Raw genomic sequence first — 18,766 nt, forward strand, 5'->3', positions numbered from 1 at the left:
CTGTTGATTTGAGTTCCTCAGCTCCTGAGACTACATGGGTGAGAAAAATTCTTCAGACTGACCTCTGAACTATGGATTTGAGACTTGCCAGCCTCCAAAATTGTGTGAGCCACTTCCTTTGACAGTTGTGAATTTTCTGAGATGTTGGAGCATATTGCAGAATCCTGGGACATGAGTGGTGATCAATATTAAGGATTATGAAATGGTAAACATGATGGAAAAGTCAGACGTTTGAGGTATCTTTAACCTCTACCTCATATGGCCCAGCCTTGTGCTGAGTTTTAGAAAAGAAATTATTCATGTATATGCTTACTTATTTTAAGTTGCTATAATGTTCACTTAAGGAGCTCCGGTAGTGTAGTGGTTAGGAGTCGGGCTATTAATCTCATGGTCAGCAGTTCAAAACTACCAGTGGTTCCGTGGGAGAAAGATGAAGTTTTCTGCTCCCATAAAGATTTACAGCCTGGGAATCCCTGTACAGGGTCGTTATGGGTTAGAATTGACTCTTAACAACAACATTAAGTTAACTAGTTTATTTACTATTTTAAAATGAGTTCATGAAGTTTTAAATTCTCCATTTAACTTATGATATGGTAAATATTTGGAGTCCTGGTGTAGCTCTGTGGGATAAAGCACTGGACTACAAGACTGGCTTGAACCACAAGGTTGGCAGTTCCAAATCACCAGTTGCTTCTTGGAAAACCTATGCAGGACTGCTATGGGTCAAAACTGACCGGACTTAATAGCACTTAACAACAACAACATGGTAAATATTAATATAATCCACATAGCCTATATCATCAAAAACGTTTTGGAAACACCAATAATTTTTAAGAGTGTAAATAGGTTATGAGAAACCAGTTTTAACATTGTGGATGTGGTTCACAACCTTCCCGTGTTCCGCCATTTCCATCACCTAAGATTTGAATCCCTGGAAATGTTCTAATCGGTTGAGATATTTGATCATGACCCAACAGATGTTATTGCAACCACCCCTACTTTAGGAATCCCTAAAATATGCAAGATGTAGAAGAGTAAGTCAAAACATATTGCTAATAAGATTCTAGTACATACATGTGCAGGTTTATTCCAAACAAAATGTGTCTAAACCTGTCTCTGTGATCAGGGATTGGCTGCAGACTTCTCTCAGCGATACACTTGTCTTGGTCTCCTTGTTGTGGTTGTTAAGTACTGTGGAGTCAGTTCCGACTCATAGTGACCCTGCACAGGGTTTCTGAGGCTGTAAGTCTTTACGGGAGCAGAAAGCTTCATCTTTCTCCCGGGGAACAGCTGGTAGTTTTGAACTACCAACCTTGAAGTTAGCAGCCCTATTTGTAACCACTATGCTACCAGAGCTCCTCAGGACATCTTAAAAAAAAAAAAAAAAAAGGGCCAATCAAAACCGCGGCTTTCAAAGGCCAGTTAAATTCAAGGCAGAGATTCAACTAAAAAAATTATGGCAATTATTTTTTGGAATTCCAAAGGAGTCATTTTAATAGGCTTTCTCAAAGGATACATGATGACCAAGGAGGCTTATTAGGAAGAAGTTTTAGGAACACTGAAAATTGCACTGGTGAGAAAAAGGCTAGGAAAGTTGTGCTGAGGAAATGCATCTGCTCATTCTTTGAGGGTAGCAAGGGCTATATCCTACAAGGAATTAGTTGTGAAACATTATCCCATCTCCCCTTACAGTGGAGTCCTGGTGTGGTGCTGTGGGCTAATGCATCAGACTACAGAGTCGTTTGAATTGCAATGTCAGTGGTTCAAATTCACCAGCTGCTCCTTGGAAACCCTATACAGGGTCACTATGGGTCGGAATCAACTTGACGGCACTTAACAACAACAACCCTTACAGTGCTGATCTTGCCCCTTCAGATTTCTTTCTGTTCCCGAAATTCAAAGAACATTAAAAAGGAAAATGATTTGAGTCCCTCAAGGACTCCTCAGGGATGTCTAAACTGCTCTTTTGATGTGCTATAAATTGAAGAGCACAAAATTCTTCAGGGAAGCGTTAGAGACGCAAACACCACCTTCAGAAGTGTACAGACTTAGATGGAGGTTCTGTCAAGAAACAATAGTTTTGCATCTTGATATTTTTGTTACATAAAGTTTCTAGGATTTTCTAACAATACTTTTGTGATGTACCCTTATATATTGGTAGGTCTGGCACAGAAAATCTATAAAAAGCTAAACATAGCACAAAGGGCTCAGCTTATGCCTGAAAATTCAGAAGGTACCACGCAGAGGGACAGCAAGTGTCCAGTCAGGGGATCTGGGCACGGCCCCCCAGGACATCTGTGTGATTGTGACACAGAAGGTCTCTGTGGGATGGCAGGCTGACTCTCTCCACGCAGTACATGGACACAATGATTCTGGGGCACTGCTTGGCAGACTTAAGGCCAGGAGGAGAGGCTGGGTACATTTTGTTTCAAGAAGGCACTCCAGGAGGGCTCCTGCATACTGTTCTTCACAGGAAGGCTATGAGAATGGCCTACTCAAACCTCAGGCCACTCACAGTCACCACCAAGTTTGAACTGGACAGACAATGATCACCTGCAGCTCTGGCCATTCTAATGGGTGCACGTTCTTAGCAGCCGGTACAGTGGGGCAAGCAGTGGGGTCTTTTAGTACTGGAGGTTTAGAGACCCGCCGGTTGCAGCCAAAGGATCACACTCTTAGAGCAAAACCAAAGCTCCCCACACTTGCCAGTCCAGACCCACTTCAAAATGGCCTGGGGAAGGGATGGAACTGGGTAGGAGTGAAGGCTTGTGTACCAACAACAGAAATGCTGAAACACCTGATTCAACACTAGATCCACTTAAGACTGCTCATGAATGACAAAAGGGAGGGTGGGGTGAGGCTGGGGGTGATGGGAGGGGAGGGTCTTCCCCTCTCATGCCCAAGCTTCTCCAGGCACATACATACCCTGCACTTGAATTCATACTCCTTCAGAATTTCTGCAAACCGTTCTTCCTGAGAGAGGAGCTCCATGCCATGTGGATCCAGCTGAAGTCAGACCCCAAAAGAAAGCAACAATGGCAGAGAATGCTGAGGCCCCTGGGGGCTACTTCCTCACCTTCTCTCTGAACTCCACCCTCTAGTATCACCAGGAATAGGTAATTAGTCCACCTACCCCTAGTCTTGTTTAAAAGATCTTGGGGATAGAATGATTTTCCAGACTTATCTTGTGATGCCTGGGAGGCCCTCCTGCCTTGTCCCTGCACTTCCTCTCTCCTCCTACTCCAGAGGGCTTGAGGGCAGATCAGGTCAGTGGGGGCTCACAGGTGAGGGCTCTAAGTTCTAAGTTTTCCTTTAACCTCTCTGACCACCAAGGACCACTAGAACCAAGTGGCATTAGTAGGTACTGGCCCATTACTACATTATATCCTATGTTGGGCAGTTCTGGGTCACAATGACTTAAACAAAAGGGGGGACTAGGAGCTCTGGTAGCATAGTGGTTACGAATCGGGCTGTGAACCTCAGGGTCAGCAGTTCGAAACTACCAGCTGTTCCGTGGGAGAAAGATGAGGCTTTCTGCTCATGTAAATATTTACAGCGTCAGAAACCCTGTACAGGGTTGCTATGAGTCGGAACCGACTCCACGGCACATTACAACAACAACAGGGAAAGACATTATATTGATTTCTCTCATTCTAGAATTTTCAGTAAGAATAAAAGGTAAGTTCCATCATCCATGTATCTTTTTCCAGACATGCCCATCCTCCTGGCCATGGTATCTAGCTGAAAAGAGGTTTAGAATGAGTGGAAGCACTTGCCTTGTCCTTCAGCACAAATTCAAGTTCATTCTGCAGTTTCAGGACCAGCTTCTCTGTTTTGGAGTGTTTTTCCACAACTTCAAAGATCTCCTTCTGTAACTGACTGTTTTCCTACAAGATGTGGGTGAGTGGTTTATACGGTGAAGAATGCAGAGAAGGAAGCAATGACAATTGTTTTTCACCTCTCCTTAAGGGATATGGTCGCTTTCAGAAGTGTCAGTCAGGCAAGTAGCATCCTTGAGAGAGAGCCTACACTGTGTAGGTGGAATCTGGGTAGCCAGAAACTTGGACCTCAATGCTTTCCCACTATCTCAGCTTCTCTGGCTCTAGGAACTCAATAAAGCTACAAGCTAGGAGAAAGGCTAGAAACGCATTTCTGACTGTGTTTTTAAACGAGGGATTTGAAATTGTACCAATACAGCCCAGCTCTCCATGAAGGGAGAAGCCTAATATTTGTGGATACCAGGAAGCTTTGGCAAGAATTCAAGGGGATGTGGAATTGTTTCTGGGATATAATGCAAAACCAAGACCCAAGGCTCTACTGAGTGTTCAAAGGACTTGAAAAGGAGCTGGGCATCAGAGAAAGAAATCAAGGGAGAGAAGGCAGGCAGAAGCCGGGGAGAAACCACAGCTAGGGCTGGATTAGAAAGAAAAGAGAGGCAAGGAAGGTTCCAGAATGGAGGCCACATGGGACATTCAGCTCAGCTTAGTCTACCCCGCATCTGCTGCATCATCCTCTCTCTGGAGGCTTACAGCTGGTGCATAGAAACATGGCCCTTCTCTCTTGAGGGATAGGCTGACTAAGGTAAGATGCAGGCTCTGAAAGGGTTGTATGTCACTCTCACAGGCTCACAAACTCCCTCTTCTCCAGGACATACAATGGGGCTCCTGTCAGGAGGTTCTGGTCTTTTTGGTTAACCCCACAATGTGCTTCTGGTCTGTGGGAGTGAAGGAGTAATAGTTACTGCTGCTGCCCTTCCCTGACCCCCATTCACTAGCCCAGAGCAGAGGGTAAGAGCCCTGGAGGCTTTGCATCACCTTGGCCATCCTCTTAGAATACTGGGAACCTGAAGGGGCAGTGCTAGCTCCCAGACCTGAGTCTGCCTTCTCCAGCCACCTGCCTTAGACTATGTTGTTGTTGTTGTTGTTAAGTGCCGTCGAGTCAGTTCCGACCCATAGCGACCCTGTACATATAGGCATTAATAATATCAGATGCTTGCCTGAACCATATCAGTACCCCTTAAGTGCCTTCTCACTTGTCTGGCTACAAATATGAAAACAGTTATTTCTGCTTTGGCTGAGCAATACACACTCCCATGTGAAAATTTTTCGCTTAGTTTGAAAACCATGGGGTTCTGGTCGGGCTATGGCTATGGACAGGGAACATGGATGAGGAGGGCTAAGTTTCACGTTCTCCCCAGATTCTTGCATCTGTCTTTTCCTTGGGTAGCACCCTCCTACCTTTATGGCTAGTGACAGCTTCTCCCGCAGGCAGGCCTCCTCCTTGCCCAGGGCTGTGAGGTCGTCCTCCAGCCTAGCCCTCTGAATGCTGGCCTGCTGCCAGAGCAGCTCTCGCTCCATCTCCATCTCTGAGCGAAGCAGGGCCAACTGTCCATGGTATCCCTGCTCCAGGTGTCTACAATACACACAAAGAAGAGTCCAAGAGGGCCTCTTGGGCTGTCACCCCAGGCCACTTCTCTGGGTGTTGCACATGGTCATGCATTCTCGAAGCTTTTGTGGTCCCTGGCTTAGGCACCACACAGTTTTGGCCTTTGTGGTCTCCTGTCTAATATAAGGTGGTCAACTATCTATGAGAACAGGGCTGCCACCTCAATGGCTGGTCCTTCTGAGAACACCCCTCCCCTCCCGCCCTACACACACAGCCAAGGTACTATCTAAGAGGCCAGCCTTCTCACCAAAAGGTGTGAATAAGGCCTCTGAATCATTTTGGTTATTACTTCTCCCTTCTTCTCTGCATTTTCTGAGGCACACAACTGGTCTTGTGTGCAGTCATCAGAACTGGAAACCATAAAACATACTGTTCTACTTGCCTCTCCATGCTGGAGAGTGCCTATCACCAATCTTGTGTTAGAGATGAAGAGCCCAAAGGACGTAGCTCACCTAAGGAGCAAGGGGAAACAGAGCAGGATTCTAAATGGGCATATTCCACAGATCTCCCTCCTTTTAGTGAGGGAGGACAGGCCAAGCAGCAGACAGCAAAGATTTCTTGACCCCTGTCACAAGTACTGCTGAGGAGAGCTGGTAATGTAGAAGACCATTTTTGCAACCTCAGCAGGCTCCAGGAGAGCACTTTGGGTGAGCAAGGGATTTGGGAAGGTTAGCAACCTGCTGAGTACGGCAGGAGCTTCCGACAAAGACTCTTCCCTCCAGTGGGAATGAAGAAACCCCTCTCCTTGATGAACTGTGGAGATCTGAATGGCTAGGTTTTCTTATAACCTTTCCTCTGGCCTGCCCACCACCACTGAAAACACCATGGAGAGCCCTACCCAGAAATGCTCATACCAAGGGTGATGAAGGGTCCTGGTGTGATGCTATAGGACAAGCACTAGACTACAAGATTGGCAGTTCAAACTCACCAGCCGCTGCTCAGGTGCTATACAGGGTTGCTATGAGTTGGAACTAATCCAATGGCACTTAACAACAACAACAACAACAAAGGCTATTTTTGTGAGGTCCGCTTGTGGTCTTTGAAGCCATTTGTGAATCCACTTTGCAAACTGCCCACCCCATTCACTAATCACAAGCATACACCTGAGCTGGTTAATGGTCTCAGTGAGAGCAGGGCAGTAAGGAGAGGGTGGAAAGGGTTCACTGCAGTCCACAGGCACACACAGTGACAAGCCACTGCATACTACACCAGCCCCATTTACACAGTAGACTCCATGCTTCTACTGCAGTCTTTTCTTTCAAGGAAGGACAGTCCTGTGATGGCTAGCTTCATGTGGGCATTCAGTTAGGTCCTGGTGCCAGATATTTGGTTACACACTAGTCAAACGATTGCTATAAAAGCACTTACAGGAGATTAACATTTAAATCAGTCAGTCTTAAGTAAAGCAAATCACCCTCCATGATGTAAGCAGATTTTATCCAATTAAATTGAAAGGCCTTAAGAGTAGATGCTGAGGTTTCTGGAGGGAGAAGGATTCAGTTTCTTGACTGTAGACATCCTATAGGAATCTCCTGTCTGATGCCTGACCTGGAGATTCTGGACCTGCCAGTCATCATAATCCTATGAGCCAATTTCTTAAAATAAGTATTTTCTACCCATCCATCCACACATTGATCCATCCATATCTTTCTTATTGGCTATTTCTCTGTAGGGCTCTAACTAATTGTACAAAACCAAAGTTGCATTTTTTGGTTTCTACTGGCTTAGGTAAAATAGGAGGGTCTCAACTAACTGGGAGTGCAGTGGCTTTGAAAGATAAGCCCTGGTCTGCGAATTACAAGGTTGACAGTTTGAGCCCACCAGCTGCTCTGTGGGAGAAAGATGAGGTTTTTTGGCTCCTGCACAACTTTGGTGGTGGTTGTGTGCCGTGGATGTGGTTCTGACTCATAGCGACCCTGCACAGGGTTTCCAAGACCATAAATCTTTACAGGAGCAGAAAGCCTCATCTTTCTCCCGCGGAATAGCTAGTAGTTTCAAACTGCTGACCTTAAGGTTCGTAGCCTGATTTGTAACCACTATGCTATCAGAGCTTTATAGCCTCAGAAATCCTACACAGGGTCACTGTGAGTTGGAACCAACCCTATGACACTTCATAACAACTAACCAGAAGGTGGTAATGAATTATAGTCCTGCTATCTGGGTGGCTGTGTCTTTCATCCTTCCTCTGGTCAGGGCCAGAGACACCAGGTCTCACTGTGGCTCTAGAAAGGCTGCTACACCAGGTTCTGATCCCAGGAGCTGCACCCCAGTGGCACCTACTTGATCTTGCGCTCAGCGAGCTGTTCCATGGCAGAGTGACAGTCATCCATCTCCGTCACAAACTCCAAGTTCCTCTTCTCAGCCTTCTCCAGGTCCTCCCTTGCCTTGTCTCGCTCCTTCACCATTTGCTTCATTTGCCCTCTGCTCATAGGAAGGAGACATGGTCAAATACAGATGACCTGCCACAGAAATGTACATCCTGTACCAGGCCCTGAAAGCTACATAAATGATAAAAACAGTCACCATGAATGGTGCTGAGTCTGGGCTGGCATGGTCTCTGAGCTTTCTAAAGCTAGTTGGTTCTACAACTGTGTCAAGTTTTACAGAGGTGTAAATTACTTGTTTCTAGGAAGTTTCTGAATCCAGGGAGTCTCATTCAACCCTGCTAGGGAATCATACCTCCAGACAGCCCCAGAACACATGAGCAATTACCCATACATCCTGCTATCTTCAGCTAAGCAGCATGTCCCTTGTATCCCTGACACCTAGTCCGGGGTTGGATGCATGAAGGGAGGAGGAGGCTGTCAGCTCTGCCTGGTCACAGTCTTGCCACACAGCAGTCTGGCATCTAAATGAGTGCACATGAGTCACCCATGAAAGGTGGTTCGTGTGCGTGGCCACCCAAGGTCATGGCTGAAATTCTATGAAAATTGCCCTGGGATATCTACTATTTTGGTGAATGGTTCTCCCATTGTCAAAGGAACACCAAGCTTTTCTCCCTTCCATGGCAAAGGTAGACACTTGGGTACAATCATTCTTTCATTTTAGTTGTAAGGCTACCTGAGATCAGACCTATTATCTGCCACCCTATACAGGGTCGCTATGAGTTGGATATGACTCGACAGCACCCAACAGAAACATCAGCAGTACCTAAGGAGACTGCAGTCTTTAGGATCGAGATCACTATTTCTTGCTTCTTTTGAATAACTCAGCACCTAAGATGATGTTCTTAACAAGGTTACACTTAAGGAAATGCTCAGAAGTTCAGAGATATCAAGTTGCATTGGATGCAATTCTGAAGAGACTTTTGTCTTTAATTGCATATTAATTTTGTCCTTGTTGACATCAGGGTTTAACCCAGTACAACTGGGTAATCACAAGGGTGTCTTGGGCAAGTTACTCACTCAATCTCTATGACTCAGTTTCTCTGTCTATAAAGATATGCTAATAGAATTAAAGGAGACAATGTCAGGCACTTTGCCTAAGCAAAGCATGTGCTCAATAAACAATTGCTATTAATAACATACACCCACAGATATTTGTCATTGAGACTGATACACAGAATGACTTCAAAAGTTACCTTACAGTAAATGGCAACAATTTTGCAGCATGAATAACCAGCTGAGTCAAAGCAGATCTCTGCTCTAACAGAACATGGGATTCCTGGCTCAGCTACTGCCTTGCCCTCAGCGAAAAGGTCTGAGAAGGATTTTTTCGTGCCTTCAGTCAGTTGGCTCAAGTCCAGGGACCATGCTGGCTAGCCTCAAAAACACTTTTAGCTGAAGGGGGTTTCTACCTCTATGCTAGCAAGCACAATGTTAATCAGATGAGTTTTAAGTGTGGATACTGCTAATTGAGAACTTGCTAAAGAATTAGGTGAGGACCCTGAGATACAGTATTTTAAGCTTCTCACCCAGTATACAGAAAGGCTGGGCAACCCCAAAATTCCATGGCAATAAAAATCCAAGTAGGCAGCCCTGAACAGGCCATTTGCTCCATATGTCCAATGTCCATATCGCTATACTAGAAATGCTCCCCACCCTTTTTTTTTTGTCCCACTATAAGTACTGACTATGGAGGCTCCACCCCAGGATTGCCCATTTAGAGTTGACAAGAGTGAGAAAGTAGGTAGCCCTGGACTCCCCTGAAGTCAGCTTGGCCAGCATGCACCCGCAGAGCCGGCCACAAGCCGTCACAGTCTCTTACTGGAGGTAGGTCAGCTCCTGATGATACGAGGCCAGGGCTGCTTGCTGAATGACACCAGTGACCATCATGAGTTCGTTGTCGAAAGCCCAGGACAGCTCCAGAAGGTCCACTTTTTCATCCACACGAAAGTCAAGGCTCTAGAAATAACAAACCCCAAGGGGTATGCAACATGAGTTTACTTCTCTAAAGAGACATATTTTGGCTTTACAAGGGACAGTCCCATACGCCAATTTGTTTTCCTATTGCCGGAGTGCCTGCAGATTTCCCACCTGCCCACATCTTTTCCTTTTGGGAAGGGCCCTCCACATTCTAATTCCCAGGAACTCTGATAGGGCTGTTGTACAGGGGTTCAACTGTGTCTGCCTACCCAGGAACACATAAGCATGGGCATGCACTTCATGGGGATTAACAGAGAAGGCGAGGTCCTTTATTCCCCTCTGAAATCAATCATCAGAATTGTGGAAGCCTTATAGAGCCCTAACGAGGAGACTTAACCTGAGGTTAACGTCACTCGAGAAGGAAACATAGATGATTTGGAACAGAGAGTCCTGATGTGAGCACTTAAAGCTAGTGGTGGTAAGTTACTAACATTCTCCTTTATGCTGTTTTGAGTTGGGTTTTTGCCATTTCAAACTAAAAGAATCCTGAATGAGGTTCCTGAGATGTGACATATGTAAAGAATCCTGACACGTATTTCATGTCTCCATGAAACACACGTACCGATCAGTGATTTTGTTGGTAGAAAAATGATGCATCAGAGAAGGAGATGAACCATGGCCAAAAGTATTCCGGAGAGTGGAAACTTCCTTTCCCTCCAGAATTTTGAAAAAGAAATAAAAAACAAACAACATGCTACATGCATTTAACCATATGATAAGTACTGGACTGTGAACCATAGGGTCTGTGGTCTGAACCTGTCAGTCTCTCTGTGGAAGAAAGATGAGGCTTTTTGCTCCCACATAGAAACCCTATACAGGGTTGTATACAAGGCACTTAATAACAACAATATACAAAGAACAGAACAATGAATGCCCATATGCCCTTCAGCTCGAATGATTAATAATTACCATAGTGCCACATTTTATTCTTTAGGCATTCTTGACTACTGCTTCCCACTATAAACTTACACTAAGTCCAGCAGAAGGAGACAAATCAGAGTCTACCAGATAATGTATACATTCCCAGCTCCTATGTCAAAACCATGTAGGTTTCCTTTTTTAAATCTATAAAATAAGGCTATGGATTTTCTGCTGCTTCCTCATTTCCCAGAGTGTTTCTGAAGAAAAATGACATTATAGGTGAAGAAGTACTTGGAGCAGTCTGGGAAACTCAATCTGTTATTGCACACATGCAAATTTCGCAGCAATAATAGTACTTGATGGGTTACAAAGACATAACAGAGATAAGTCATAGCAACAGCTTCTGATCTAAAAGGGAGTCGCCAAAAACAAGAGTAGGCTGTGTGAAGCATGTCTCCAAGATGGTACCAGTTGTCCTTGCCTGCTGGTGTCTAAGTTCTGTGTATTCCCATCCCACACAAGAGAGTGCTGGCCTATGTGACCAGTAGAATATTGAGGAAATAAGGGATTGGGAACTTTAGGTTAGGTCATAAAAGACATGTGCTTATGCCTAACTCCAAGAGTCAGTAGCCATGATGTGAAGCAGCCCCACAGAGAATGCTGAATCACCTTACCCAACATGTGAACCAGTCATCTTGGAAGCAGCTCTTCAGCTCCATTTGGGGCTTCAGATGTCAACAGCACTGGCTGACATCTGACTGTAACCTACTGAGAGACTCCACACTAGAACCATGAAGCACAGTTCTTCCTAATTCCTGATATACAGAAAATGTATGAGACAATGGATGTCCATTGTGTTTTAAGGCACAATTGAGTTATACTCTGTTGAGAAATAGTATACATCTATTACAGGGTGTCCTTCCAGAGCACCCAAAGAATGAGCAGTGCTATCTCAGGCACTATCTTGGGCACAGGTAAAAAATACAACTAAAGCAACTAGAGTTCAAGAGAAGCTAGGTATATGATAAGCATAGCACAGGCTGTCCTTGCTGGGGGATTCCTGTAAGTACCCAGGTCTCTCTCTGAGAGGTCAATAGCCTTGGTTTTGAGGAGCAGTGTTGCAGGTAAGTAATTCTCAATAGTGTTGTATGCAGAAAAGATTTTGCCTGATTCAGTGATCTATGTGATCATTCTCACTAGCTGAGTCTCAAGCCACCTCACTTGTAAAATGAGAGGACTAATTCCATATAGGGCTGTTATCAAAATGCAATCAAGTCACATATAGAAAGCTTCCTGCTTGGGACTTACGTGCATAAGGAGTTCAATAAATATTGCTTCATTTTCAATAAAAAGAAAATGGAAAACTTGTCAAAATCAAAACCTGAGAACAACTGCTAATTACAAAGGTGTGATGCTGTAGGATAAGCCCTGGACTGCTTGCTAATCACAAGGTTAAAGGTTCAAACCCACCAGACACTCTTTGGAAACCCTATTACAGGGTCACTATGAGTCAGAATGGACTTGAAGGCACTCACAACAACATTGTTGAAAAGCAATAAAAAAGGAAACCCTGCAATGTGAGAAACAAGGATGACACTTACCACTGGTCAGACTATTATAATAACCAGTGCACCTCTAAATGCCCTGGAGTTGAGAGTGGGCTTGCAGAGAGGAGCTCCAAAATGACGATGTTTTTCTCTTTGCAATTTACCCATGGGGTGCATTTTTAGACATGCTGGTTTGGCCTACGGCTTTCAAAAAAATCCTGAAACCCATCTTCAGGTCTGGTTCTATGGTACAGATCCTATACAGTTGCTGGCTATCTGAGATTCTGAGCTGTGAGATGAAACCTTGGAGGACTCTATTGAAGGATTAGCCACACTGGTTTTAAAAGGCTGATGTTGGGCTCCTTTGTGTACTAAAGTTTGTGCCAGAAGGAATATTTTGGGAGGCAATTTGACAGAACTTATCAACAGTCTAAGTACAGATTACTTTAAGGGTTCTGGTTTGGCGATGTAAGATAAATGCTGTACTGTTAACCTCAAGGTTGGTGGTTCACACCCAACAGCTGCTCCTGGGAAACCTTCTAGAGGGGTCGCTGTGAGTTAGAACCAACTCGACGGCATTTAACAACAACAATCTTATAGAAACATCAGCATAGGAGTATGAAGGAATACAGGTATTTAAGTACCAGGATTTAAAATAATTAAAATGTATGTTTGCATGCCTGTTCAATAGTAGGAAAATGTCATAGAAACTAACAAAACATACTTCAGAGTATGAGCAATTCTGCAAAAAAAAAAACACCCCACCACACTTAACACAGTATATATAAACATGAGGGGACTTCAAGAGGTTTATGAAAAGTTTCATGATCCTTTAATTACATTTTTCCAGGAACTTTTTAAGCACACTTGTACGTATTTAATCTATGCATAAGAAGAGTGCTCTGCATGGTACCTCTGGGAACAGTGCAGGGCTAAATGGGAGAGGCTTTCTCTTTTATTCTATGTATTCCTGTACAGCGTTTTATAATCAGAAGTGAAATCTGGAATTAAAAATGCTAAATATCTTTTAAGGGAAGGACTTGGTTCCCCAGAGAGAACAGCAGCTTGTTGCTGGGGCCCAGCCTCAGTAGCTCTCCATAGGCCCCCTCCCACAAGGTTGGCTCTGTTCATACCTAACTTTGCTGCATCAGAGAAGTGCTTGTTCCAAGTTTTAAGGGACTTATCCTGGGTATCTGGGCAAAATGAGACACCAAGAAAAAACCTGGTCTTTCTAAAGATGGCCTCCTGGCCTGGCTTCAGGTGACAATGGAAGGAAGAATGTTAGGAGGAAAATCCACGGCTACAGAGGAGGGTTAGTGGGGACCAGGGGCATGTAGGTCTTATTGGGAAAGAGACTCATAAAGAATTCAAGTTCACTGTGCCACAAAGGGTATTTCTGTTCACACACCTGTAGAAGTGACTGCACTTGTCCTAGTGAACAGTCTCAAAAATTAACATGGTACTGGAGAAATGAGCTAAGACCCAAAAATGTACCTTCAAATGTGTTATCAGACTGTTATTTTTTCTGCATTTAATCCATAATCTTTTAAAATGAAAAATTCCTATATTTTAATTTAAAAATAGGCATTAGGCTGCTAACTGCAAGGTTGGTGGTTCAAATCCAGCAGCCACTTCATGGGTGAAAGATAAGGCTGTCTGCTCCAGTAAAGATTTACCGTCTCAAAGCCTTATGGAAGGTCACTGTGAGTCAGAATTAACTTGATGGCAGTCGGTTTGAGTTTTACTTTTTATTTTAATAGTCAAAAAAAAAGTTTCCCACTGACTAACCTATATGGGCTTCTCTGATATGGCATAAGGAAGTTAGTCAGAGAGCAAAGGCCAAGCACAGTAAGCCTCCAGGGCTCTTGTCCCACCACCAGCCCACCCATTGTGGCAGTCATAGAGATCTATTTCCAAACCTGCAAGATCTCCTTGCCATTCTGAATCCCTTCCTGGGCCCACACAGCGACGACCTGCTCAGGAGATGCAAATCCACTACCGTCATTGATGCTGGAGAAGAGATGCAGGCCCGAGCAGATAGACACAAGGGATGAGGTTGTGGTGGTCCGGCAGCTGCTTTCCTCTGTGGCCTGCAGGTTGAGGACCCAAGAAGGTGCTTGTGAGCTCACACATCTGCTGAAATCCCACGAGTATCTGTTTATTTCTCACATCACATAAGCCTGCACTCGGTACTTGCTTCCCACGAAGGCCTAACAGGGACATCCTTGCGAGGATGCTATCTCTACTTTCTGGTCAAAGGCACAATGATGTGACTCATCAAAATATGTACAGCTCTGTAAATGCAGAGCTGGGCTGTACTGGGACAAGAAGGTGGATTCACTGTACAACCACACTCAGGTCTTCTCTGTACCCTGGCTGGTTAATGTGTGGCACAGTGTCTCTTCCCTGAATAAGGAACAAAGTATGAGGCTTCACACAGGCAGAGGTTGAGAAGATTCCTGCCATCATTGGGAAACTCATGAAGGGTTCCAAAAGTAGACTGGGATGTCCCAGACATGAGAAAGCATATAGCTTTCAACTAAGCAACCTAAGGGAGTTTTAAGATGAAGGTAAAAATTCTCTCAAGTGGAAAAGCTGACCTGCTAGGTTCAGGTACTCTATGAATCTACAAGGTAAGAAAGGGTTTTCTTAGTTTTTTCCTGTCCCAGAGTCCTTCCCAATAAATACATGCTGTCTAGAAACCCAGGGAGCCTGAAGGCTATATGACTTCTGTTTCAAGCCTCTCACCACATTCACAGAAAAATTTACCTTATTACAGCCTGCTCAGCCCTCTTGGTCTCCCCAGCTCCTGTCACTAGCTGGGATATGGATCTGGGACCTTCATTGCCTAGTGTGAACACTCTGAGCTTGCCTCCTCTTGTACTCCTTGTTAGATGAGCTCCAGATCCCAGGATTCCTTGCTGTTTGTTAAACATTGCAAGCCTAAAATATGCTCCACTTGACCCTACTGACTCATCCCTGACTCATGTAGTTCTTCTCTAGTGACCCCCATGGTAAAGCACTTCCTCAAGTCAGGCTTTACCCCAGGAGGGCAGGATCACCTTTTGGCCTGTCCTTAGTTGAGATGCCACCACTCTACTGAAAGAACAAGTGTCTACTGAGCTTACTAAAGTATACTAATTGTACAAACCTACAAAGCAGATATTTGACTGCATTTATAGGTGGGGAGACGGAAGCTCAAGAATGCTCAGGACTTGCGCATGGCCACCTACAGAGAAACTCAGATACTCAAATGTAATTGGACCTCTTATAATCCCCCTATCTGCTTCTTCTGAGGACTGATAGTATAGGAAGGGGCTGTCAAGCTGGATCATCTGCATCAGGCCTACCTGCTTCTCGTGGTGTTATCTCCATCTGGGGCTTCTTATATCCATGTATCCTGCATGCTAAATAAGCTCTGGTAGTGTAGTGGTTACAAATTATATTGTGAACCTCACGGTCAGCAGTTTGAAACTACCAGCTGTTCCATGGGAGAAAGATGAGGCTTTCTGCTCCTGTAAAGATTTACAGCCTCAGAAACCCTATACAAGGTTGCTATGAGTTGGAACCGATTCCATGTCACATAACAACAACAACAACAACAACAACAACATCTAACTCCTGGATAACATGCTCAGGTGACAATGAGAGGGGTCAGGCATATGAAAAATGTCGCACATTACCAGTTGCAGTCACCAGAATGACAGTAATTATTGCTGTGGTTCAAGATTTCATGGTCACCATAGGGGACTGTAACCATGGCAATGAAATGATATACAATAGGATAAGTGTAAAGCTAATGTTCTCCTGAAGGAGCTCTGGTAGTGTAGCGGTTACGAATCGGGCTGCGAACCTCAAGGTCAGCACTTCGAAACTACCAGCTGTTCTGTGGGAGAAAGATGAGGATTTCTGCTTTCATAAAGATTTACAGCCTCGGAAACCCTGTACAGGATCGCTATGAGTCGGAACCGGCTCCACGGCACATAACAACAACGTAGCCTCAGGGGACACCATGGTCAATTGGCATGACATAGTACACAAAGACAGTGTTCTATATCCTATTTTGGTGAGTAGCATCTGGGTTATTGAATGCTCATGAGTGGCCAAGGTGCAGCTACTGGTCTTTCCATGTGCGGAAGAAAGAAGAGTGATGAGAATTGAAGATCCTTGGAATCAATTTGTCCAACGGGTTTATGGAACATGTGAACATCAGTTTCTTCCATGACCCTGGGACCAGTGGTACCCAGCTACCACTACCAAATGCCCTGAACAGGATCACATTAAAAGGTCCTGGATAGAGTGGCATAATGTGTGGAACAAAACTAAAAAGTATTTTTTTAAAAAAGTTGGCTTACTGTTCAGAAAGAGACTGGAAGAACCTGGGACTGTGGCCCTTGACTACCCTTCAGGTCTGGAAAGGAACACACGCTCTTTCAGTCAGGCAGTAGATACGTGTATACGGAGAACCTTCAGCCAAGCAGTAGATAGATATATAGGGGTAAAAACAATACTAGTAAGATATGCTTACTCTGAATGATAGAATGGCCAATCATTCAAAATCAAAGGGGCAACATGTACCTAAGGACAATGGTGAGAAGGGATGGGAAGGTGGGTGGAAGAGAAACAGGAGCCAGAAAGGAAGAAGATGGCCGTTGTTCCACAGAGACAATTACAGTTATTGAGATGAAACAAAGTGCATTATTTGTTGAATGTAAAACTGATGTTCTTATCTGTAAACCTTCATTCAATTACTAATAAAAAGTAAAAAAAAGAAGATTTAATGGTCACATTTTACCTGGTAATGATACCAGGGCCTGCTTGGTTGGATCGGAGTGGAAGATTCCAGAAGTGAAGTAGATCCATGACTGAACAGGCCAAGCTGGAATTCCTCAAGACTCACCCTGCCATCTCCATCTTGATCCAGTTTGATAAACAGGTCCTCCAGTTCCTACACAAAAGCCACACACATGGGTCAGGGTGAATGCTTTGCATGGCTCTGAGGCTCTATCAACCAGCTCCTTTCAGCCATCATCAACAGGTCTCTATCCCTCTGGTTCAAGGTTCCAACAAGGCAAGCTTGTTGATCTTCATCCAAACTCAAGGCTTTCTCTTTCTCATGGGAAATTCACACTACTTTGTTCCTTTTCATCCCACTGTCAGTAGTTGAGCCGCTCAATTTTCCTGGTTTCCATAAATAAAGTATTCTGTGTCTACTGGGACTAGACACTGTTTAGAAGAAGATGTACACATACAGGTCAGCTGGTTCCAGTGGGTCACAGGCAAGCAAGTTTTCAAGCCGAGAAAGCTTTCATGACAGCGAGGACTGCAACATAGCATCACCCACCCACTCCTGCCTTTGTTCCCTTCTGATGGGGAGTGTAGACAGGGTCAGAAGAGGCCTTATTTGGCCAACGGTACAATTCAGACAGACAGAAAAGTACAGGTATTGCATGCCGAAGAGTAATCACAAGTAGCTAATTAAGAGTGCCTTGCACAGTCGAGGACACCAAGGGCTTGGTGAAACCCTGTGTGGTGAGGTTATCACAACGGAACCTGGGATTTGGCCTTTGACAGAAAACTTGGAATCATCCAAGGGTTTCAAGTGGAAAAGTGATATAGTTGAAGCAGCGTCTGAAGGATGAAGAGAATTTTCAGACCAAACACCAAATCTTGACCATTTTAGAAACTAGTGTTTGGAGCAGATCCATCCCATCTTACCTCTTTCTCAAGCCCTTGTAGCCCAATGCTCTGGCAGACCAGAGCCAGCTCTTTTTCATTAAGATAACCACTGCTGCCGACACCAAGCTCTTCCCAGATGACCTGGGCTTGAGTCTCAGGTGTGCCAACAGAAGGACTGCTGAGCTCCAGAGGACACGCCAAAACTTGGGGACCCCAGGCTTGTAGCGGGCCTGAAACAAAGAGAGGACAGTTAAACATGGTGCTGGGCTGAGGCATTTGGGGAAAGCATACTAATGCTGGTGAGGTACTCTGGAATAAGATGGACTAACAACTAGACAAAGGGATGGATAGACATATGATAGGACTAGGGTGGAAGGACCCATAACTTAGTATGAACTTTGAAAATTCATAGTGTTCACTGTAAAATTATTTCAACTTGATTCTCTGAAAATTTTCATAATAAAATGATAGGGGGAAGTACCCCCTAGGGAAAACATTTTCTAAAGGTAACATGAGAACAAACACCACTCATCTATCAGTTTGTCATACTGTGCTGGCCTGTGTGTTGCTGTGATTCTGGAAGCGATGCCATGACTATTTTAAATACCAGCAGGGTCACCCATGGTGGACAGGTTTCAGCTGAACTTCCAGACAAAGAGAGACTAGGAAGAAGGAGAGATGGACTACTTCTGAATATTTAGTCACTGGAAATTTTATGAATCTGTCAGCACCAGATTATTCATTATTGAAACATGATGAAGAGCATGAGAATGTTGTCAGAAATAGTGTCAGAAATGAAACCCTCAGGTTTTAAGGCACTCAAAAAATAAGACTGGGAAAGTGCTGCCCACTCAAAAGTAGATTTGACTG

General features: G+C 44.4%; 1 protein-coding gene across 1 annotated transcript in view; it reads right to left on the reverse strand.

The window, feature by feature from the left end:
• NINL (ninein-like) overlaps positions 1-18,766 on the reverse strand; it is a 99,263-nt gene that overhangs the window by 43,152 nt on the left and 37,345 nt on the right. The window contains exons 5-12 of the mRNA XM_006860759.1: positions 17,936-18,126; positions 17,013-17,165; positions 14,137-14,307; positions 9,652-9,788; positions 7,726-7,866; positions 5,238-5,412; positions 3,777-3,887; positions 2,926-3,006 (exon numbers count right to left, since the gene is read on the reverse strand). Coding sequence (XP_006860821.1) covers positions 2,926-3,006; positions 3,777-3,887; positions 5,238-5,412; positions 7,726-7,866; positions 9,652-9,788; positions 14,137-14,307; positions 17,013-17,165; positions 17,936-18,126 — 1,160 coding nt within the window. The remainder of the gene's footprint in view (positions 1-2,925; positions 3,007-3,776; positions 3,888-5,237; positions 5,413-7,725; positions 7,867-9,651; positions 9,789-14,136; positions 14,308-17,012; positions 17,166-17,935; positions 18,127-18,766) is intronic.

The sequence above is a fragment of the Chrysochloris asiatica genome, unplaced genomic scaffold (genome assembly GCF_000296735.1).
Source record: "Chrysochloris asiatica unplaced genomic scaffold, ChrAsi1.0 scaffold00039, whole genome shotgun sequence".
Classification (NCBI taxonomy): domain Eukaryota; kingdom Metazoa; phylum Chordata; class Mammalia; order Afrosoricida; family Chrysochloridae; genus Chrysochloris; species Chrysochloris asiatica.